This window comes from Tachypleus tridentatus, chromosome 8 (assembly GCF_004210375.1).
Source record: "Tachypleus tridentatus isolate NWPU-2018 chromosome 8, ASM421037v1, whole genome shotgun sequence".
NCBI lineage: Eukaryota > Metazoa > Arthropoda > Merostomata > Xiphosura > Limulidae > Tachypleus > Tachypleus tridentatus.
Window position 1 is genome coordinate 108,084,901 of NC_134832.1, and position 16,876 is coordinate 108,101,776.

The 16,876-nt window shown below is 32.7% G+C and overlaps 1 protein-coding gene across 1 annotated transcript; it reads left to right on the top strand.

The window, feature by feature from the left end:
* Window positions 1-2,814: 2,814 nt before the first annotated feature.
* LOC143224240 (uncharacterized) lies at window positions 2,815-4,903 on the top strand. Its single transcript, XM_076452660.1, has 2 exons — window positions 2,815-3,047; window positions 4,616-4,903. Exons 1-2 carry the CDS (start codon window positions 2,830-2,832, stop codon window positions 4,776-4,778), a joined length of 381 nt encoding a protein of 126 aa, XP_076308775.1. The 5' UTR covers window positions 2,815-2,829; the 3' UTR covers window positions 4,779-4,903.
* Window positions 4,904-16,876: the final 11,973 nt, after the last annotated feature.

Genomic DNA, 16,876 nt, shown 5'->3' on the forward strand with positions numbered 1-16,876 from the left:
TGTTTGTGACATAAAAGTCTGAACTATTGATAATTATAGTACTGTGGGATATGAATAACAAATAACATCTTGAAAATAACTCATAACTGTGATAGCATTGAATAATATATACACTCGAACATAAATGTTTGATAAAGGACGATTACTTCTTGTCTGTAACATATGAGATTGATCAAAATGATAAACTCTAGGGTCTGGACAGTAGAGGTATTGTAAATTATTTGTGTCACATGATGAATGATAAAAACAAAACGATTCAATATTGGCTAGCAGAGGAATTTTAAAGTGTTATAAATACGATTAAAACACAGCTTAAAATGTCGCGTAATTGTTTGTTCTTCCTCACAGATTCCTTTCGATTACTTAAAATTTATCTGTAGTCTGAAAAGGTCTCACGAAAAATAATACCAATTTAACTGGAATACTATTTTCTTAAAGACCAGCATTAGAACAGAAGAAACACTCGTAATTATTTCATATTTACTGAAAATAATATGACACTGACTTGTAGTTAAGTTATATCTTTCACAAACCACTTTATTTTCGTTGACAAAAATTGTGTTCATAGCTTTGTCTGAAAGTCATTAAACTCAGCCTAGAAAACAGAACACATATGCTAAAGGTAAAGGGTAAGCATCTCAAGAAGCTCAACAAAACCGCCCCTATTTGACAAGTGTCAGAACTAGCTTGAGTTTTAGTAAACTACTAATCGAGACTGGTGTGAAGAACCTGCTGAAAACGTACCTGTAACATAAAAACAAAACAAACAAAAAGGTAGCCGAAAAGTAGGTACAAGTTCGCTAAACTATATCGACACGTAATTACAATGCTCTAGATACTCGCGGCTCGTCATCTTCCCCCTCATCCCTCTATCTTAACCCTCTCCCCTACCTGGAATGTTTCCTATAAAAGCAGAGAATTTCTTGATCAATGTGTACGCTTGACACAAGCAGCTGAAATTTAAAACTCTCCGAAGCTCTGTAAGTATGTTGGTTTACATACTTATCTAATACATCAAAATAGTGTAATATTTTGTAAGTTATCGAAACCTCATAAAAAGTTATAATTTTGAAATTTCAGTCATGTTTTAATACTTTTTATTAACCGATGCAGCTTGATAAAAACATTGGATCTAATAGTAACAGCACGATTTTACTTTAGTAGTATAATCATATTTTAATATTCATTCACCTGTGACACTTGATAAAAAAACGAACAGGCTAAAAGCAATAATATATTTTCTATTTAAAAATGCTGGTCATATTTTAATTCTTATTAACCACTGAAACTTGTTGAAGAGCAATCAAGCTAAAAGTAATTCTATCATTTAAATAACAGGTAAAATAAAGGCTATCATCGAAGTATTGAATGTAAGATTTGGAAACTATTTAAGACTACATAAAGAAAATTCGACGACCTTTTGTTCTATAATTTTTCATTTTCGCATTAATTAGGAAACAAAATATTTTAATAACAAACCTCGCTTTATAGAAGAAGCAAAATATAAAATCGCCTCTATAGTTTAAACTTCATTTGACAAAATGGTATTTAATCTGTATCACATTGTTTAACTTGAATTGCTCCTACAGAAATTGCAGATATACACCATATTTAATTTGAATGGTATATATAGCTTCGCTTAAGAGTAGACATCGATACTAGCATGAATTATGGAAATTCTCTAACTGTGGAACCATAAATGAAAAGTTGAAACATTTTTAATTCATCAGCTTAAGTAATAAAAGGAATACAGAAAGAGAGAGAAAGAGAAAAGTTGGATACCTCTCGTCCTCCATATCTCATAACTCATTCACTAAACGTTTACACCCTAAAGTGAAAAAAGCTTTAAAATACGTGATACAGTTAAGCAATAGATATAAATATACAAAGTGTAAATCCAATAGACATTGGCATTGGTTCACCTACTATAACATTTGAAACATAACTAAGAGGAAAAACTCATGTATTCTGAAATATAGTCCTGTCAAATTTTTTAACCAGCTAGAAACTTAAATAGAGATTGGGACAATGGAACTCACATCTCGTAAACTGACATAGCACTTTAAATGAAGTTAATAATCACATTTTAAAACAAAGTATATTATTTACTTAAAATTAAAGTTACATGTGATTAACAGGCAAGAGCATAAATTTGAACCCTGTTTTTTTTTTTTAAATAAAGAGTTTGATAGTTTTAGGAACATTTGAAGTATAATTTATGGAAATAAGTGTTATTTTAGCCTAAAATCTGTTGTAATAAAATTTAAAAATCAACTAGTTATTATTTTAATATGAAACATCTTCTAGTGGTCTATTTGTTGCGAATGTTGTTGTTTTTTATACAAAGTACAAAGCTACATAAAGGATTATCTGTGCTCTGTCCATTTCCGGTATCAAAACCCCATTTCTAGCAGAATAAGCCTGCAGACATACGGGTTTGCCACTGGGTTCTTTATAAGTGCAATCTCTTAAATTTGCCACTGCAGTAACATGCTCTATTTTCAATATCTCTTTTCTGTTTCTCCTGCAAATATTCACATTTTGTAGTGTTACCACGAAATATTTTAACTTTGTTCCTTGAACTACGTAAAACTCCTATTCGTTTAGTGAAATTAACAGATCAAAACACTTTTCCAAAGTTTGTATCATAAATTGAAAGAAAATTACTTCTGTCTTTTTCGATTCATGGTCAGGTGATGTTAAACAAAAACGTAGACTTTGTGATACATTTCATAGATCTTTAGTCACTTTGATTAACTAAATTATTTATGAAACCTCAAAATGAAATAGCTTGTTTTTGTGTTTATAGGTAAGACTGCCATTCACAAGATGCAGAAAACGCTGTTTTGTCTTGCTGTTATCGTAGTTTTGTTCAGTGTGGTAGCCAGTCAAGGTTTCTACCCAAGTGTCTTTGGTGGACAGCCTAACTTTGGTGGTGGTTTCACTGGAGGGTTTCCATATGGCCTAGGTTTCCAGCAACAGTTTCCAGGGTATGGAAGAGGATTTCCGGGAGCTCTAGGTGGTATTGGAGCAGCAAGTAACAGTTTGTAAGTCCAACAAAATATCCTAACTGTAGATGTTTAATACGTAGTTCCATTTTGTTGTTGTCGTGGATGGTCTGTTTATAACGTTTTAAGTGAGTTAATGAGTAGTTGTTAAAAAACCACTTTAGCCTAATTCCATGTTACAGTTATAGTTCAAAGTAGTAACCTTCTAAATTAGCTAGAGTGTAACTGTACACATTTTGTACAAAAATATGTTAGCTTAGTTATGTCTTGTAATTGCACGAGTTCTGTTGATAATCTATATGTTTAGTGATATAATTTAGCAAATAAGATTTATATATTTGTAACTTTAGTTTTGTAGGTCGTTTGAGGCCTTTTTTTATGGTAATCTGTTAGTTACACAATAATAATGTTTATTAGCTACTTTATATAATTGTGCGTTCAACTAATTCCTAATCGCTAAATCTAACAGACGTTCTAACCTGATGGTATTTTATGCATTGAAAAAAGGCGAAGTATTTTAAAACAATAGGCTTAATATTTATGATAAAAATCATGGTTTTATTTCCTTACATTTATCTTAATTCATCCGTAACACAGTTTAATTTACATGATATTCATTTGCCTGGCAAGACTACCTTAGAAACCTTTTATTCAATGACAGTCCACCTCTGTTGAGTTGTACTGTGAAAATAGAGTAGAGTTTCGAACACCCAAAAGTTATTGAATATATTGTTCATTAACCAATTTTAAACAACAGTCTGATCAAGTTTTGAGTTTTCTGTTTACTAGTCTTCCTTAACTCCATAGGTTTGTTGTATAGTTATAGTTGGTGCATAATAATTAACAGCTAGGATCTCGTACATTTCTGATGATGTGATTTTGGCCTCACTTTATATTTTATAATTATTTGAAGTCATAAAATGGTTCATTACCATTTACTTCAATGCAATCATATACCAAAATAAATGTTTTATTTTTTTATGTAACTTGGTATACCATTTTATTGTAAATGAAAAACTTTAAAATAATGTTATCATTTCTTAAGAACAAGCTAAGTTTTTCATATGATACATCTGTAGTGTTTATGTTCATGTACATAAAAAATATCGATGTGTATGAATGTTTTAAAAGTCTAGTTTATCGTATTGTAAAAAGCATAAATACAAATATGCTTTGTATAAAAAACTGCGCAAGATTAATTTTTGTATCTAAACCTAATTCTATATTTCACAGTCCAATGACTGTATTTTTTGCCTGTTGTCAATTGGAATGATGCCCATGACACAACACTGTGCAAATATGGAGAAGTAAACAAAACAGTGTAAAATCATAAATCCAACAGCAATGAAGAAAACTGGTCATTTTAAATTTATTAATTATATAGTTATTTGTATTGATGCATAACAGTAAGATTTCTAGTTATTTTTTGCTTGTTTCGTTTACACACAAACGTTACAAAGCATGCATTTCCTGAGAGTGAACCATATATTTTTAACAATCAGAGAAGTTTTGTTTTTTTCTGACACTAGAACCACAAATTATTTCTCTATGAGACTAACGAGGCATGTCAACTTTGAGTAACAGTATTCAAACGTTTTTTTTCACAGTGGACTGTATGCTGGACAGGCGGGCAGTCTAGGCCTAAACCCAATTTTCGGTCAAGGCTTCGCCGGTGTAGGCAGTTTTCCGGGCGGACTTAATACTGCTTTTTCCGGTGGTCTTCCAGGAAGTTATAGCGGTCTACGAAGGAGCGGCGATCATCAACAATAAACTAAAAAACCTCAAGTCGAGGCTGGGCCTTGCATACTCTAATATAATATTAACTAATTTTCTTTTCTTTTATATTGTGAATTTAAATAGAAGCCTGTACATACTCAAACAATTATTTTGTTTTAACAAGGTGTATATTTATATAGTTAATTTGTAAATAAATGGTTTATTAGTTTTAATTGGTGGAGGACTTTTTAAATCCTATCGGTTTAGGGTTACAAAACAACAATAGTTTATTAGAGTTCAATAGATTTTATGGTAAAAGAATATCGCTTTGGAATTAATTTGCCCCCCCCAAAAAATAACTAACTAAACTAAAACAATCTTATTACATAACAAATTTGAATTGCGACCCAAGTCATAAACTATACAATAACTGCATAACTTTGTAATTTGGTTGATTTGCCCCAACATAAACAATAGTGTAAACATATTATTACCACCCGGCATTGTCAGGTAGTTAAGTCGCTCGACTCGCAAGCCGCGGGTCGTGGGTTCGAATCCTAGTCACACCAAACGGTCACTCCTACTATTCGTTGGTAAAAGAATAGCCCAAGACCTGGCGGTGAGTGGTGTTGATTAGCTACCTTCCCTCTAGTCTTACACTTCTAAGTGAAGAATGGCTAACAAAATAAACAAACAAGAGTATCCCAAGCACTTGATGGTTGGTGATTGGCTACTTTCCTTCTAATTTATCAATTCAAAGTGGCATTTAGTTATACACCAATAATACTCTTATGTTGCTTTATTCAAAAATCCTAAGAAATAATTAACTTTCTTCTTTACCGTGCATCAGTCAAAAGATAGCTAGAACAACGCAATGAAAGCTTAATAAGCTCCTCGAGGGATATCTGTGCTAGCCGTCCCTAATTTAGCAGTGTAGGACTAGAGGGAAGGCAGCTAGTCATCACCACACACCGCCAACTCTTGGGCTACTCTTTTACCAACGAATAGTAGGAGTGACCGTTTGGTGTGACTGGGATTCGAACCCACGACCCGCGGTTTGCGAGTTGAGCGCCTTAACTACCTGACAATGCCGGGTGGTAATAATATGTTTACACTATTGTTTATGTTGGGGCAAATCAACCAAATTACAAATTGGCGCGATGGGGATGCGAACCCGCGACCCTCAGATTAGGAGTCGCACGCCTTAACACGGTTGGCCATGCCTGACTTCCTTAATAAGTAAACATTAAAATTCATGATTTATGAAACGTTATCTTAGGACGTAAACAGTTGTTTCCTTATTGTATAATTTAAAAAAACCCAAAACGCTCATAAAAACAGCGAAACACAAAATATGAAACCGTAAATTTGCATGTATCTCCTCACAGACCCAACAAATCTTCATGCCAAATTTGGTGAAGATCCATCTGCAAAAACACTCATAAACGCAGCAGAATGCAAAATTGAAAACTTGTGTGTATCTCCCCATGGACCTAATGAACCGTCATACCAATTTTGGTGAAGGTACATTCACATCCTGCAAAGTATTTACACGGACATACAACAGAGAGTAGTATTACACCTATATAAATGGCACCAGTGCATTAGATCCACGTGTGAGGAATTCATGATGTCATATTTCAACCCTTAGAATTAAGAAAAATAATGCTCTCCGTGACGGAGAAGGGAGGCGAAACGAGAAATCGTGATTCCTATTGCAAATCTACATTCACACAGGATAAAACTTTTGTGAAGTTGGAGGTTGCACATCGCGTAATAAAAACGTTTTCCCAGTATCATATAAGCAAGAGTTCCATCATAATATGATAAATAAGAACCAGTACGTATTAAACTTCTCTCTCTTTACACTGTGTAACCAAAATTACTAAACTGAGTTTCCTGAATAATTGATGGGGGGAGGGGTAATTTAATGGCATTTTAATAAAGTAAGATGTAATGTTGTAGAAGTGAGATCGGTTAACATTTTCTTAATATAAACACCCGACAGTGGCTCAGCAGTGAATTTGTAGGTTTACGACGCTAAAAATCAGGTTTCGATAACTTTTGTTGATAATACGCAGATACCCCATTGCTTAGCTTTGCGCTTAATAACAACCAACTAAAGCTTAAATTTTCCATAAATGAAACCTGGAACCTTAACCTTTCAGAAAAGTGATGTTTACTCGAAGTAATGCGGCCTGAAACAGTTAGTCGTAACAATATAATTAATGTTGTAAATATGTTTACGTTTACTTGTCTACAAATAAACTTCACGAACTCTGCTACCTGCTTGTCCTTCATATCATCTCTCTTGTTTAAATATCGTAAAACACATATGCTTGAAAAAATAATAATTATCAGAAATGCTTTTAACTGCATTTATGATACTTTACTAAAATATCATACGAAAAAGAAAAGTCTGTCTTTTATAATTTTACAGACGATACAAAGAAACACGGCTGATAAAATAACAGTTAGAAATACAAATCATATTTTTATATAATAGTATTTGTACTTTTCTCGAATCACATCTTTGAAGAAATACGAGAAGTGTTATTGATCATATATAGTGAATGCCTAACTCTACGAAAATATACAAATATTTGCTACAGGTATGTATATAATTTCTGTAAAACGATAATAATATTGGTCCTGCAAGTAGGCTTTTGCCATTAAAAATGAATGTCACTGATATTTATAAACACATAAATGCAATAAATAGATAAATAATAAGTAGTAAATATGCTATAGAAGTTTCAAATAGGAACTTTGATACAACTTAAATGGAAAATTATTACTTTTAATATAAAGTATAAAAAATTAGCAAAGCCACTTTCGGATGACCTTGTCTGCTTGACATAATATGTCGTTGCTATTTTCAGTTACATTTAACACGAAAATATTACCTGGCATTTAAATTAAAAAAAAAAGAATAATTTTTTGAATCATGAAATAAAAGTGCAAATAAATTTCGTCTGTTCGTTATTATTATGCTGTGTTTTCAATCATAGGTTGACTTAAGAACCAAAATAATTGACAGCACCTAATGTAATATCCTTTTGCAAATGTAATATTAAAAAAGTCATTGTACAATGCCTTATAAAACTCCCAATCCAAAATAGCAGTTCAGTGTCACGAGATGTCGCAACAGGCCCGTGTATTTGATATCACTTTTTGAATTGTTTGATTTGTTTTGAATTTCGTGCCAAAACCATACGACGGCTATCTAGCAGCGAAAAACTAAAGAGAAGGCAGCTAGTCTTCACTGCCAACCCAGATAGTGGGATTGACGACTACATTATAATGCCTCAAGGCTGAAAAAGAGAGCATGTTTGGTGGAACGAGGACCACATTTTTTAAACTTTCTTATAATTGTATCTTCTTGACGCACTGAATTACGAAACTTTATAATCACTCGGAAGAGGCACAGTCGGAATTAAATAACTACAAGTGCTTTTTTCGAATAGATAATCTATTTTATATTCAAGGGTACAATAAACACATATTACTTTCGAGAAAAACATCTGATGTTATTAAAATAATAAAACATAATGAACTATGTCCAATATCACCATGACATTGTGCTGTTAGTAAACTAATTATAAGGCTACCACAAGAATCAATTCCATTGTTAAACAACATCTGAAGCTAGCACGAGAATAAATAACATTCATCACCAACATTGATATTATCATTAAAATAATTCGACACGAAACCACATAAATTGTTACTAGAATAATGAACTACAATACCAAACCGTATATGTTACTACCAGAAGGACAACCTCTATTGATAAACTACAAGTATAAACTTTATTTACTTCCCTTCTGGTTATTTTTCAGCTGGTGTATATAACATTTCATATCAATAATAAAACATAGATGTAACAAGTACATTCATATGCAACAGTTTTATAGCTGAATGGTAAGAATACACGTCTAAAAGCATTTGATAAAACTATAGATGATTATGTACGTTAAGTTCAAACTATTTTTTTTTAACATATAAATCAGCAAGTCATGTGACAATCACGGTCAGAATAAATTTTCGATGGAACGAAATGTCTTAGAACTACATTTTAACATTGTTTGGCATTATTTACGTAGTGTAATGCCACCGAAAACTGACACTATTTAAGAAGGATATGGAATGGCACTTTCCGACACAAGTTGATTATTAGCTATATTATAAAAATTTAGAATTTCCAAGACTGGAATATCCACGAAAAACCAAGGAATATGTATCAGCTTGGAGTACCATCATCATCCAGAAAGTGGCATGTCACAAGTCGATATCCCACACGTGTTAAAACAAAGTGGAACATGATGTAACCGACGAAAATTAAAGAACACTGAAGTCAATGGCAAAAGAAAACCGCCTGCCCAAGGCAACAGTACAACACAATTAGAAGAAATCTCAACGTGGAAGAGTATCATATGTCATGTGTACACAAGTAGCTTCTATGACAATCCGTTCAACCATTGCATGCTTCAATGAGCAGGTAAATGAAATGGGTAATAGATTTTTAAAAAGTATCTTTGGCTACAGCATACATCAGAAAGGGTGTGGTGAACAAAATGGGACAAGCAGTGGCATGGTTTGCACCAATAAATATGGGCTCGTCATTATGACCTTATTATAACCGCGGAACCATGAAATGATGATCGTAATGCTATTTATTTGTATGAATATAATATGCTTATGTTTCTTCAAATGGTTTAAATATATGTATATACATTTGCAATATGTATTTGTTTAACGTCAAGCTCATCGAAAAATAGTAGTAAAATATAAATATTAAGCCTATGAACATCTCGAGAGATTAAAGAAAATTCATCACCAGAGCCTAATTTGTATTTCCAATCATGACAGACAGAATTTCTTCGTGGTAGCAGCAGAGCTTTCTCAGACATCTAGTAAGTTTAAAAACAAATTTAATCGAAACCATCTGAGATCAGACAACATCTGCCAGGTACTATGAGTATGAATTTTTACAATCCCTTAGAGCACTTTCCATCGCAAAAGGCTCTATAATAAGACCTAAAACTCGATAAGGGAAGTATGTGTTTGAAGTATGCAATGGGTGAACAGAAAGTATAACTGGAAGTATTATCTTAATGAACCCATATCTTGCTCGTTTCGTTGCCTAATATTTTTTACCTTTGTTTACCATAACTGGGGTACAAGTTGTTGCTCTAGTTTTATTCATATGCCTTTATTTTCTATGGCATTAAATATACGCAATATCCCCGTCTTAGAAATTCTAAGTTCTCGATCTGGACGCATCTTTATGATATGAGTGTATGAATATTTTGAGCTGGAAAAAATAATGCACATGTTTCCCAAAAATGATTAATTTTCGATGACATCACACTACCTAAGGAAGCTAAATAACATTAAAAGTCAGTTGTGATATACGCCGTTCCCCCACGTCTTCTTGTTGACTATAACTGTTGCATGACTATGCTCATTTATTTATTCAACACTGTTTTAATAAAACGTACTTAACCCTGTATAGGTTGTTTGAATAGAATGGCTTTCCAGAAGTCTACATAAAAGCTTGTACAAGCTAGCTTGAGAGTAAAAAACAAAGGCTGTAGTAGGTGATTTACCTAAATAAATTAATTAAGTACGTGTATAATGACCTTATGATTAACAAACATTTCATAACTAAACGCGAATTCTTTCGTAAAAAAAAATTAAATGCCCAAATATATTTCGCTACAGTTATATTAACTTGTTATGGAAGGGTGAACTTATCAGTTTTATGAGTAAGTTGACTTTAAGTGTCTGCATTATGTTAAAATATAAAAAGCATGAGTATATGATGGATAAAAAAGTAAGATTAAGTTTTGTCTACTGTGCCTACCACCTATGGATTAATTAGTAGTGATGTAAACATTTGTGTCTAAAAACATTTTTAATGAAATCACATTGATAATGGTATTTAAAATAAGGTCACTTGAAAAAAACACTTTGGAAAGACTGCAACGTACTAACTATTATACATATTACACTATAATCATTACTATTAACTTGCTTGGAATCTAGAACAACTGAATATGACGTTTGTAGAATAATTATTGACAATTCTCTCCATTCCAAATTGAAGGTTGTTGTTATTCTGGAAGTATACAGGCCATAGACTTAACTGTGATTATTATATATTGTATTAAAGCAGGGATGGGTAACTCCATGTTCACTGGCCACATATAGCCAGCTCGAGTTTAGGAAAAAACTTTTTCCATTATTTATTTTTTATCGCAAATTTGGTAATCAGCAACTTCACTGCCTCACGTCATCGCTAATGTCGTGCGCTTCATCACTGTCACAGACTTCGCCCATTTTGTAATGTCAGTCTGATTTAGATGTTTGACATCAAGCGTGTCTTGTTTTGCATGCGCTTGCAAACATATTTTTATTGTGCAACTTTCAAGTCTTTAAATATATTTTGTTTTTAATCCCATAATATGGATAAGTGGATAATTCGAAAAAAAAAAATCCAGATGATGGTGAACACTGAGAAAATAAAAATAATTTAATTGATACTGGCATTACTGTTGAAAAGAAAATGGCGCGTGACTGGAAAAAAAAGAAATGAGAATTTAAAAGTTGGGAGTTGAAATTTGTAGTAATTGAAGCAAATAATTAACCAATGTATCTTTTGTGTAACAAAGTTTTTAGGAATAATAATGTATACAACCTTAAGCAACACTTTAACAATTTTCACAATAAATTTGATGTAAAATTTCCAGTTGATAGCAAAAATTGTATGAATAAAATTAACCATCTGAAAGCACAACTTCATGAACAAATGGGATGCCTAAAAAGCTTTTTATCATTGATAGAACTAGTTACGTTAGGTAGCTATGAAGTAGCTTAGATTCCAGTTCAAAAAATAAATCATTTTCTGATGCTCAAATACTAAAAGAAACATTGATTGCGGTCATTCAAACTCTGTTGTAGAATTATGATTCAAAAATAAAAGATGATATTCTTCAAAAGGTAAATAATTTGCAATTAAGTTAAAGAACAATTGTCCGCAGAATGCCAGAATTAGTGAAAGACATAGAAAATCAGTTGCTTGAACAACTAAAAGACTGTTTATATTTTTCTTTAGCACTAGATGAGTCAACAGATGTTAGTGGCACTGCACAGCTGATATTTTGGGCTCGATATGTCATTTCAGATCTTCATGTTAGGGAAGAAGTTTTTGGCCTTTGTAAATTAAAAGATCGAACATGTGGAAAAACATCTTTGAAGAATTTCTTGAAATGTCAAAAAATTCAATCTGGATTTTAAAAAATGGGTTTCTGTCACAACAGACGGTGCTTCCGCCATGACTGGGGCGAAATTAGGATTTGTTTCTCTTTTGAAGCAGCATTTAATTAAAAATAATATGAAGCCCACGATATCATCTTTCCATTGCATTTTGCATCAGGAACATTTATGTGCTCAGATGTCTAAAAGCGATGAATTAAAAAATTTGACGGACATTGTTGTAAAAATTGTGAATTATATTAGAAGTGGAAGCTCTCTCATCCATCATTAGTTTGTTGAGTCTTTGAAGAAAAACAGTGATTGTACTTTTGATGATCTTGCTGATTTTGCAAATGTAAGATGGTTAAGTAGAGGAACAGTATTGGAACGATTTACTTCCTTACTTCCTCAAATAAAAGAGTATCTTGTTGAAAAAGATAAGATTGAAAATATCTCTGAAATTGAAACTTTGTCATGTCAGTGTGATTTGCACTTTCTGTGTGACATGATGGCTCACTTAAATAATTTGAGTACTAAGCTTCAGGTAAGAGGTAAAATAATAAGCGAGCAACAGTAGTCTATTTATGAATTTCAATTAAAGTTAAACGTCCTTGAGGAACAGTTGAAAAAGAATGATTTGACACATATTGCAAAGTTGAATAGTTTTCGAGAATATAAGGACTATGATTTCTCTGACGCTAAAGATGATATCTATGTAAACTGGATCAAAAATCTATCTCAAAAATTTCAATCACGGTTCTCCGAATTTAAAAACTTTTGCATCAGCTGTTTCAATTTGACATAAGAAATTTCAGTAAGGAAATTACATCTTTTTTGTCTTTGGATAAGTATGGATTTGAAGACGAGATGATTACCCTGCAAAGTGTAGAACACATAAAAGGTAAAACAAATGTTCTATCAGAGAGATGTGGTTCACTATTCTGATAAATTAGTCTTTCAAGTTTAAAGATAGAAATTTCAAAATTATTTTCCGTGTTTAGATCCACATGGGTGTATGAGTCAACATTTTCTACGCTAGATTTTCTCAAGTCTAGATACAGATTTCGGCTTACTGACATAAATTTAGAGGCAGAGCTAAGACGCTCATTGAATATAGATATTAAGCAAAATTTCACGAAACTTGTTAATGAAAACCCCATCAGTTTTCACATTGAAGGTTTATTGAAATGCAATTATTTTGATTAAACTAACATCTTTCAATTTTTGATTTGAATAGTGTGGCCAAAGTTGTTTTCACTAGCCACAAGTGGGGCTATGAAAAATAAGTTGCCCACCCCTGTACTAGACGGATGGTGTGTGAACTAAATTCTCTAAGTTAAGTAAATTACCTTCTTTTTAAATGCTTGCACGCGTAGATTTTAAAGGCTATAAAGAAATTTCAAATTAATATATAAGAACGACAATGGTAGAGTGGTTTGAACAACAAAATAGCGGTTCATTTTCACCACAATAATAACTGATAGCTTGGAATACGTAAGGTTATATTCTATTTCAAAATAATATTTTGAGGTCTTGAAATATATCGTCACAAGTCCAAACTTTAACCAATAGAAAATGGAAAAGCATTTTCATTATAGGCGATACTTTTAGTTAAAACAAAGGATGAACATTTGTCTTCTTTTAACTATTGAAAATAATGCACTTCTTGAATTTAGAAACCTTTTATTTCTAAGGGTTGAGGAAACAGTGTGCATGTGTGTTTTATAGCAAACCAACAGCGGGCTATCTACTTTGTCCATTGAGGGAAATCGAGCCTCTGATTAAACACTACGCCAAAGATTGGGTACAATGGGCTCCATATAATTCATAAAAACTGCAACTTAGAGTAAGTGTTGCAATTAAATCAGCATATATTATCATTTAAAAGCTCTTGGTAGAGATCAGGAAGGTCATGTGGAAGCTGCGTTGTATCTACGACAATGACACAAAAGAACGAAGGTTTTTGTATGAGATAACACGGCACCTCAGTGAACCATCTTATTTTAAGCTACTCATCGCAAAATAATCATACCTTATACACAAACAGTGAACTTGAAATCTCTTAAATAAATACTGTGTTAAACATCCGTCTTTACTCTTTATCCAAATTGTTAAAAAAAAGAAAAGAAATGACACTTAACCATTCAGATTCGCGTCCGTTTGTCAGCGGATTTGTACACAAGGTCACGTGAACAATCATTACATATAATTCACTGTAGTTGATAGCACGTTATAACTGATGTGGTCATGTGCATATACTGGAGTGGAAGATTTACTTAAAGTAATCATCATACCTTACATCCTTCATTAGTAATTTACACATGTGTAGCCGCCATCTTTAGAAAATATAGATAAACATATAACTTGATAAAATGATGAATAATAGATTAGATTAAATATCAAGTAATATTATTTTTGTATGACAAAATCCAAGCTAAAGCTTTTAGCAATAATAAAAACAGAGACCAAATAACATTCATTAAAGTAATTTGAAAAACGTTTAGACTACTTTATCGCATGTTTTCTTACTAAAAAACTAAATTAAATTCAGTGACAAAAATCACACGCATGAAATATGTCAACTCTTATGTTATGTGCATTCTACAGCACTGAAGAATTTTGAGTCAATTTAATTATATAATTCGTTTAGTGGAAATATTTCAATTTCTGTGTTATGTACACTATTTAAGAACTTTTTTATAAACACAATATTAACAACAATTGCCATTATCTTAATATAGCTTTCAATCATCAATGTGTTATTATGCTTATAAAGAACAAGTCACGTGAATTGACTTCATAAGAGCTTCTTAACACTGTTCATGAACGAAATATAACTGAAGGCAAATCTGGTGTCTAAACACATTCTCTAATAGCCTATGTACAATATTTCGATTATTAATTAAAAATTTGTTTGCTGTGGAATTGGCAGACAGCTAGTAAATATTTCTCAAGTAAATAAAAGACGGAGAAATATATTTATAGAATTTGAGATAAAAGCCTCAGACTGTCTTTCTTGTTATATTAACTTAATAAAATAACTAAAGTGTGATTGGAATTCATAGTACTTCATCTACGACAAAGCAAAATCCCGTTGCAAAATAATATAATTCACCTCTTCAACTGATACTAGGCCTGGTATGGCCGAGCGCGTAAGGCGTGCGACTCGTAATCCGAGGGTCGCGGGTTCGCGCTCGCGTCGCGCTAAACATGCTCGCCCTCCCAGCCGTGGGGGTGTATAATGTGACGGTCAATCCCACTATTCGTTGGTAAAAGAGTAGCCCAAGAGTTGGCGGTGGGTGATGATGACTAGCTGCCTTCCCTTTAGTCTTACACTGCTAAATTAGGGACGGCTAGAACCGATAGCCCTCGAGTAGCTTTGTGCGAAATTCCAAAACAAACAAACCAAAACAAATCAACTGATACATATGCACATCATAATCTGATAAATCGTCGTGTGATTTGAAATTTAACTCACTTGTAAATCAAAGTCTGTGCTCTAAATGAATATTGTTATTGATGCAACATGTGTTGACAGTGGCTGTAGGTATCCTCAACCACTTCTCTGAAAGAACTATTTTCAGTTGAAACAAAAAAAGTACACACAAACATGTATAGTCACTAAATAAAAGTAATGCAGTCTGACATAAATTATGAATTATGCAAAAAGCTGAAATGTAACAACAATTGAACAACTGAAGATGAAGCACAAGTAGTAGAAGATAGTGGTAAGAAAGCTAAGCCTGCTTGTTCTTGATTGTAGCGCAAACTTTCAAAAGTTATAAATATATTGATGAACTCAAACAGCCCATTGCACATGGTGGAAAATCTTGGATTAACTCTCCATCACATTTAACCTTCCAGTCGCCAGAAGCCAAGTCCTATATCTAAACAAGTATGCACCTTCCAGTGCATTCACACATTCATCCACACTTAATTTCAAATGTATCAACTTGTGTTTGAAGTGTGTGTACACGTACACTTAACATACTGTGAGTAATGCTTAACAAGAGTTATTACCTAGAATTCAGTAATAGTGCAAACAAACTTACCATTTCTGAAGGGAGGAAGAGGTCAACGCTGGATCTGACCCTCCTTGGTCCAAAACATGGATCGAATCCCAATGAAGAAGTAAGAACGGAGCACATGGTAAACGTCCATGCAATGTTTTGAGGTTTCTTCCTTCTTTTTGACAGTTACTACTGCTAGGGATTTCACAAGTTTCTAGCGACTGCTTAATGGAATCCACACTACCATATCTATGTAAAAACAAATTTGTATAATTTGACTCAGATAGATAATCCAGGCTTTCAAAGACGTAACGTTAATTATTGTACTCATAAAACACGATTAACGATGAGATATCAACCAGTTCGTTCAAAAAACTGACTAATAACTGAATCTAATAGACACAGTATAAAAAATAATATTGCTAAGTGTAAATGATCTTTTCTCATTTAGTTTCTATAAACTAGAATTTAACAACATTAAGTAAAATACTTTCGTTTCACAAACATATTGAATGAAATGTTTTATATTAAATTAAAACTAACCTTCTGCCAACGATGGTATTTAGCAAACTTTTAACCTAAACATTACCTTATACAATGCAGGAGCTAAAATCGAGGCTCAACCATAACCATTTATAATTTTATAACTGCTCATCAGAGGGAGGTGCAGTAAGCAGCATCACCATGACTGTCCTCAGCCACTTTGAAAGTGTGGATTACATTCAATAACATATCATCACTAGCATAACCACCTGTGACTTACAACTATTGAGGAGGGAGGTGAGCTTTCCAATATGCAACCAAAACATAACAAAAACGTTTCCAAGCGAATGCACGTTAAATATTTTCGTTTAGGTCTAATTTCCTTCTTATATTTTTATT

What these genes read in the sequence shown, in the direction of transcription:
- LOC143224240 (XM_076452660.1), top strand. Translation starts at nt 2,830, where the DNA reads ATGCAGAAAACGCTGTTTTGTCTTGCTGTTATCGTAGTTTTGTTCAGT. An exon ending in GGAGCAGCAAGTAACAGTTT is followed by an intron (nt 3,048 to 4,615) that starts GTAAGTCCAACA and finishes TTTTTTTCACAG; the next exon opens with TGGACTGTATGCTGGACAGG.